The 7,255-nt window shown below is 50.2% G+C and overlaps 1 protein-coding gene across 1 annotated transcript; it reads left to right on the top strand.

Moving 5' to 3' along the window:
* Positions 1–861: 861 nt before the first annotated feature.
* On the top strand, positions 862–3,484 carry LOC100771073 (5-hydroxyisourate hydrolase). Its single transcript, XM_027409038.2, has 4 exons — positions 862–921; positions 1,295–1,434; positions 2,416–2,551; positions 3,395–3,484. The coding sequence occupies exons 1-4, from the start codon at positions 862–864 to the stop codon at positions 3,482–3,484; spliced, it is 426 nt and encodes a 141-aa protein (XP_027264839.1).
* The last annotated feature ends 3,771 nt before the right edge of the window (positions 3,485–7,255 follow it).

Genomic DNA, 7,255 nt, shown 5'->3' with positions numbered 1-7,255 from the left:
CTAACACAGAGGAGTCAAGGTGAAGTCACAGGGCTCACATAGCTGCTCCCTACAGAGCCTTGCTTGCCCTCTCACGGGTCTACACCAAAAGGTGGAATGGTCAGAGGGCCTTGAAGAGTGGAGGAGCTTTGCTTGGTGTCTCAACCATATTGGGAGAGCTTACTGCTCCACAGTACTCAAGAGGAAACCGAAGCAAGGTCACATGACCTATCAGCAGTCAGGACCGGGCATCTTTCCGGTCCTTTTCAGTGTGGCCTTATCAAACTGTTAGCAGGGAGGCTGGAGACCTGGACCAACTAATGCCTCAGTCTTTTCAAAACATTATTTTAGTATTGTATGTGTGATGGGGGTTTACGGGGGCAGCAAGCGTGTGAAAGTCAAAGGACCTTCGTGGAGTCTGTTCTCGACTTCCACCTTTACATGGGTTTCAGGAATTGAACTCGCGTCCTCAACTCTTTAACCCTCGAGGTATTTCTCCCTGTGCTAGTCACTCAACCAGTTCCCCACCCATCTTGGCATTTGGCCCCACTGGCTCCGCCTCTCTCAGAACCAATCCTCTCACAGCAACCCTCCTTCCCCAATCGCCCCGATCGGCCCTCCCACCCTCTCCCCAAGGAACGCTTCATTGCTTTTCCCTTAAGTCACCATCCCTTAGGACCTAACACCCGGTGACCGCCACGGCTCATCTGGGGCTCATCTGGCGGAAGGCGGCTTCCCCAGAAGTGTTCAAATAGGTGGCCTGGGGAGTTGGGGCGGGGCCTCGGGTCGAGCAGGTCCGGGCTGACCAAAGGAGCTTGTTGAGGCTGGCAGGGTGACTGACTGCCTGTGGGTGTTGCACAGACTGTAGCTCCGAGGCAGGACATGAGCTCCAGGACCGCCCCGCGGCTGATGACGCTCCAGAGACACCTGGGCTGGCCGCAGGTAAGGAGTTGGCCTGTACCCTCGGAATGCCTGTCTCGTGTGTAAGGAGACAGGGAGGAAGCCAGGTGAGGGAAGCTGGGAGTGGGGGAAACCAATGAGCCAGAGGCTCAGGAGAGCCGGGTTCTAGGAAGCTAAGGCACTGACCAGCCCGAACTGAAGGACTCATACAAAGGAGACAGAGGGTGGTGCCCAGGTAGGGGCAATGGGGGGCACAGGTCAGCTTTGTTTAGCACTTGGCATCTCATCCTGCAACTCAGCAGTTCAGCCTGCCCCTGGGCAGTAGGGCTGTTTGCTTTTCTCACAAGTCAATCAAAGACCCAGTTGGGCCTGTGCATACAGGCCCCACGGTGATCACCTGACTCTCTCTGCTCAGGCTGGTGGCATGGCCATGGAGAGCAGTCCACTGACTACTCATGTACTAGATACTGCCTCAGGGCTCCCTGCCCAAGGCCTCTGCCTCCGTTTGTCTCGTCTGGAGGCCCCTGGCCAGCAGTGGATGGAGCTGAGGACAAGGTAGGAGGCAGTTTCTGGCCTGGGATCTGCGAGTTAGCAGCTCCAGCAGCAGTGTCCTTCCTGGGTCCCACTCGAGGAGGATCTTAGGCAGTGGTGTTGAGGTGGGTCAGTGACTGGGGGGATCACTGAATGGGACTGAGCATGGTGTGGGCACCAAGAACTGGAAGGCAGGACTGACCACTGCCTACTGACCCCTGAGCCTCCTTTTCCTCATCTTGGATAAGAGGGATAATGACAGTAACTTTTTTTACCAGATATGCATACCTGGGACAGTGTCAAGGAATGTCTGAGACAACTCTGTAGGGTCCTTGTCTGTCAGATTCAGCCCAGTAGCCTGCTAGGAGGGGAGCCAACTAGAAAGGGCTGGTAGAAAATAAAGGGCTCTATCACCTTGTGCCAGACTGAATGGGAGCACTGTATTTCTCTTCTCTAGTCTCAATAGCTGTGAACTAGTACTGTAATTACCCCTTTTATAGGAGAGAGACTGAGACAATAGGGATGAGATAAAAGCTAAGACTCCATTCTGGTCCAGTAATGGGTTTTCAACCTCAGTGAGCCAGGCTCAGGCCCGGCCCTGGCCATGCCTCTGGAACATGCTCTGCAGGGTGGTGGTGGGGGCCGGGTCTTCCTGTTTCAGGGTTAGCCAGCCAAAGCTAGCAGAGTTGTGGCCTTGAGAGCAGGTTCTATTTAAAGGAGGCAGGCTCACACATCTCCTCCCTTCTCACCTGCCTGCCTGTTGGAACAAGGTGTGGCTCCTCCCCTCCTAGTTCAGTCCTCCATAAAAGCTGCAGAGGTTTATTTTCTCTTTCTCAGCTTTATGATTTTCTAAACAGAAAGTGCAGTGATCTCCTCAGAAGTTGTCACCCCCGTCTGCACTCCCTGTGTGAAACTGTGGGAATCGTCTGAGGTTGTTGGCTTGGGAATCAGTAAAGCTAGGGGAGGGAGGTTTCTCAGCTCTCTTTCGACTTTGTCTCTTCACAGCTACACAAACCTGGATGGTCGCTGTCCTGGGCTCCTGTCACCAGGCCAGATAAAGCCAGGCACCTATAAGCTGTCCTTCGACACAGAGCGCTACTGGAAGGAGAGGGGTCAAGAGAGCTTTTACCCATATGTAGAGGTAAGGGGCATGGGTGTGTGGAGCCGCTGGGCCCTGACTCACTGTGACCACAACCAGGTCCTTCAGCCAGGCCTCCTCCAGGTCAGGGACAGACTGGCCCCATCTCCTCCCAGGGTGGTAGTGAGTGAGTGAACTCCACCCTCCTTTGTGCGCTCAGAAGGTGTCCAGGGACCTGAGGCACCATTATACTTCCTAATGACACACTGAGCTGCCCCTGGATCAGGTGGGTGAGAGGGAGTGGCCAGGCTGCCAGTGTCTCATCTTCCTTTGTGGAAGGTTTTCATAAGCCCAGACTCCAGAGCACTGGGTGTGTTACTTCTGCATCACTGACACAACTTAAGGGTAAATTATTTGTTTGGGCTCATTGTTTTAGCCCACGGTTGCTTGGCTTCATGCACTCACCATGGCAGTGGGGGCATATGGAAGGGGAGAGCTGTCACCTCACACATGGTAGACAAGACGCAGAAAGGAATAATACAAAGGTGCAGATCCCTAGGACACTACCCAGGAACCTTCCTCCGTTGGGGCCTACCTCCAAGTGTCAGTACCCACTAATGATGTCATCACATGATGAGTCTAGCTAACCACAGATTAACCAGCTAATTAGATCAGAGCCCTCAGGATCAAATCACTTCCCCAAAGCCCACCAACCAGCAGCCAAGACCACTAGATCTTCTCTTGGAAACACTAATCAAACTGTAACATCAGGCTTTCCCTAAGTGTCTCCTACTTCTAGGCAGCCACCAAAGCATACCCTACCCCTGGTCATCTGGAAGTCCCAGGGACCTTTGCAGGAAGGACTTGCCATCTTCAGTGTCTTCAAGTGCCTTCTCTGCTTCTCAGGTTGTTTTCACTATTGCGAAGGAGACCCAGAAGTTTCATGTACCTCTGCTGCTGAGCCCATGGTCCTACACCACCTATCGGGGAAGTTAGAGTGACTCGTTACCTGAAGAAAGCCACCTAACTACCTGTCCCTTTCCCTGACTTAGCCAGCCACACAAGCCAACAGCATGGGCTTTGTCCCCATCAAGGGACATGAAGTTTCTGCTTGCTGAAGAGATTCTAGATGCTCTGGAGTTTTCTAGCGGGCAGCTGTGACTTGGATATCAATAAAGAGAGTTCTAACACCTGTAAATCTGAAGGGCCATCATTGGGACAGGGACAATCAACCAGCTGGCACTGTCCCCGATCCAAGTATCTTAGTTTCTTTTCCCGTTGCTGTGATAAAATACTCTGACAAAAGCAATTTGAGAAGAGTTTTATTCTGGCTCAGTTCAAGTTACAGTTCTTTGATGTGGGGAAGTTACAATGAAGGAAGGCTGAGTGAGGGAGCTGGTCACATTGTGGCTACAGTCAAGAAGCAGAGAGCAATGGCAGGCAGTGGTGGCGAATGCCTTTAATCCCAGTGCTTGGGAGGCAACGGTGGTAGATCTCTGAGTTCAAGATCAACCTGGTCTGCAGAGCGAGTTTCAAGACAGCCAGGGCTACACAGAGAAACCCTGTCTTGAAACAACAGAGGAGGAGGAGGAAAAAGAAGAAAAGAGGAGGAGGAGGAAGAGGAGGAGAGCAATGCACTGCCAATACTCTGCGGCTTTCTCCACTTTATACGTTCAGGTCCCCTGCCCATGGAATGGTCCTTCCCACAATTAACATGTGTCTTTCCACATCGGTTAACATAAGCTAGCTCCCCACGGGAATGCCCAGAGTCCCTTCTCTCAAATCATTCTAAATTTTGTCAAGTTGACAACTTTAACCATCACACCAGGTGATCCAGGAGACCTCTGAGAAGAGGCAACTGAGGTCACAGGCAGGATGTAGGGACAGGGAGAAAGGAATGAGCCCAGCAGCATGATGTAAATGAGTAAAGTAAATGTTCGTTAACAGTTAACCAGACCAGCGCTAATACCTTTGTATGTGCTTGCTCATATAGCTCAGAGGGGAAAAGAGTGAACGGGATTAACTTAGAGCAGAACTGTGGCCTAGTGCTTCCACACCAGACACTTCTCAGAGGAAATGACCAGGCTGCCCTCAAACTCCTAGAAACACACCTGCTTCTACCTCCCAAGTGCTGATGTCAAAGGTGTGCACCACCATCCCTGGCATCAAACCACATCTTACTCCTTTTCCCTAGTGAACACAACCTCTCCTGACTCCTCAGTGACTTTGCATCTTCTCTAAGGCCTGCCTTGGGAAGGACCCAAGTCATATCTGTCCCAAGAGGCCAGATCTGAGGTGACAGTGATGGTGCTAACTTCAAGGGCCTTGCTAGCCCCACACTAGAGTGTCTGAACCCCACTCTGGAAAAAGCACTTGTCTGCTTGCTTGCTTGTTTTTTTTTTTTTGCTTGCTTGCTTGCTTTTTGAGACATTCCTAGCTGTCCTGAAACTTGCTATGTAGATCAGAGAACTGCCTGCCTCTGCCTCCCAAGTGTTGGGATTAAAGGTGTGCACCAACACACCCAGCCCTTTTTCAGAGGATGAATTTCAACGGATAGGAAAAGGGACTGTTGAATTGATATGTGTGAAATACTGGGAGCTGAGCCAAACTGAGGAAATGCTCAAAAGGCTCCTTTTTCCCAGCCATGGCTTGGGAACCAACAGTTAAAGGGTATATAAGGATGGGCTGTAAGTGAGAACTTGGAAGCTCAGCCCTGGTTCTTACCCTTCCTATGCCCAGACCACCAAGAATCAGCTAACCATTATGGATATCTCTAAGAACCATATACACTGCAGATGGCCCTACTTTTTGTGGACAGCTACCAGCTTCTGAGGGACAGGTACAATGAGAGAACCAGGATCCAAACTGCCCTGTTGAGAGTTGAGAGACAAGGACTGTTGGGGCAGCATGGAGTCTGGAAGCCAATGAAAGACATTGCCTGTATCCAGAACTCTTAAAAATGGGGGTGATGGAATGTCTAGACATGGCCCCAAATGAGGAACTCCCCCCCCCCATAGAATTAAAGGTGCATTTAAGCCATCCTTGTGAGGTTGGTGCTCTCGGTAAATCCTTTGGCAGACATTGGGCAAAGCACAGACCTCAGTCACCTCTGGAACAAGCTGAGGCCTAAGCCCAGCCCTCTCTCTAGTGCACAGTATAGGTGTCAACCAGGGACCCAGGCATTATTGATTCTTGCCCCCAACTTCAGGAATCTTCTGATGTGTCTATCAATGCCATCAGATTCACAAGGGGTCAGAAAAGATGACAGCCAACACCCATGGACATTGATCTGACATAGCAGCTCCAACTGCCCCAGAGGTCATATCAGCTTGGCAGGGTTGTTGGAAATAAGTTCAGAATCTCAGAGAAAGAGACCATCACTCCAGTTAAAGCACTCCAACTAAGCAAAGCTTCACTTCTGATTAGAAGGCTGTGCCACTCACAAGAGCAGAAGAGCAAGCTCACAGGGCAAGAAGTTCCTTAGGTTTTTATACTAATCAAAACCATTGGCTGGGTCCATCCTCACTGCCCTCCTCATGTTAGCTAGTTTGGTTTTGTCGTTGTTGTTTTTGTTTTGTTTTAATCAGTGCAAAGGAACTGAAGGAAAGGGTTAGCCATTCAAGGCACAGGAATGTAGCAAGCAAGACCTGTGTATAAACAAAAGGTTTACCAGGTGTGGGGGTAGGGGATTAACCAGGTGGGAAAAATTAAAAGATTTTTCTTGTAAAAAATCTTATGAGGTAGAGATTTAAAATTTCGTAAGTTTTATAAGCTGGGAGAGACTTAAATTGCTTGTCATAAAAAGCTTTACAGGTTTTTAAAAATATTTAATGTTTCTTTCAAGGTGAGGGAGGACAGACTGGGACACAGAGGGAGCAGAACCGTAAGTGCACCACAACAGGCAAAACTGTAAGGATGGCTGGAAAGAGGCCTGCAACAGGCACCAGCCTACATGTCAGGCGAGTGACTCTGGACAGGTACAGGCCAGGTCCTGTGGACTGCTCTGTTCCTTCCATTCAGGCCTGCCACAACTGCCTCTTTTAGAGGTGTGTAAGGGAAACAGCCAGGCCCTCAGAAACCCCACATTTTATTACAGTCTGGAGCCTGGTGGGGAAAAAAAAAAAAAAAAAAAAAAAAAAAACACTTTTTCCTTGAGGAAAAGAGGACCAGGGCCTAGGGAGGAAGCAAGCCCTGGGGAGGGAGCTGGGCCTGACAGCAGCAGGAGGGGGCCCTCAGGGGCCTGAGGGGGAGGGTGGGGCTCCAAAGAAGGAGAAGGGGTATGGGGGGAGGAAGTGGACTGCTGAGGGAAAGTCAGGCCCTGGAGGGAGGAAGCAAGATTATGGAGATGGAAGACACTGTAGATTATAGTTATAAATTGTCATGTGTGGAGAAGTTGGCTCTGGAAGTGGGGTTGACTCCTTCTCCCATTTTAAGATCCATGTCTGTCTCAAAGTGTCCTCCAAGGTCTGGGGATGGGCTGGCTCCGCTCACTGTGACAGGGAAGAAAGAGAATAGCAAAGAAAGTTCAAGAGTTTAAAAAAAAAAAAATGAAAAACCACTGTACCCTTGAGAACAGCTAGATGTTAGTAACAGATGTTACTATTGTGTCAAAACTAACAACATCCAACAGATGTCACTGTGTTTATCAAAAGTCCCTGCAGTGGGAATAAGCTGGACACCCTGCCAGGGGAAGCTTTGCCTGAAAAGCTCAGGGACAGGCAGTTCAACTGTGACCACATCAGCTCCTGATTTGATTACTTTATCTCC

Source organism: Cricetulus griseus, chromosome 3 (assembly GCF_003668045.3).
Source record: "Cricetulus griseus strain 17A/GY chromosome 3, alternate assembly CriGri-PICRH-1.0, whole genome shotgun sequence".
NCBI classification, from domain to species: Eukaryota; Metazoa; Chordata; class Mammalia; order Rodentia; family Cricetidae; genus Cricetulus; species Cricetulus griseus.
The sequence above is the reverse complement of the archived record's forward strand: the minus strand, read 5'-3'. Positions and strand labels throughout refer to the sequence as shown.

What these genes read in the sequence shown, in the direction of transcription:
- LOC100771073 (XM_027409038.2), top strand. Translation starts at nt 862, where the DNA reads ATGAGCTCCAGGACCGCCCCGCGGCTGATGACGCTCCAGAGACACCTG. An exon ending in TGGATGGAGCTGAGGACAAG is followed by an intron (nt 1,435 to 2,415) that starts GTAGGAGGCAGT and finishes GTCTCTTCACAG; the next exon opens with CTACACAAACCTGGATGGTC. An exon ending in GCTTTTACCCATATGTAGAG is followed by an intron (nt 2,552 to 3,394) that starts GTAAGGGGCATG and finishes TCTGCTTCTCAG; the next exon opens with GTTGTTTTCACTATTGCGAA.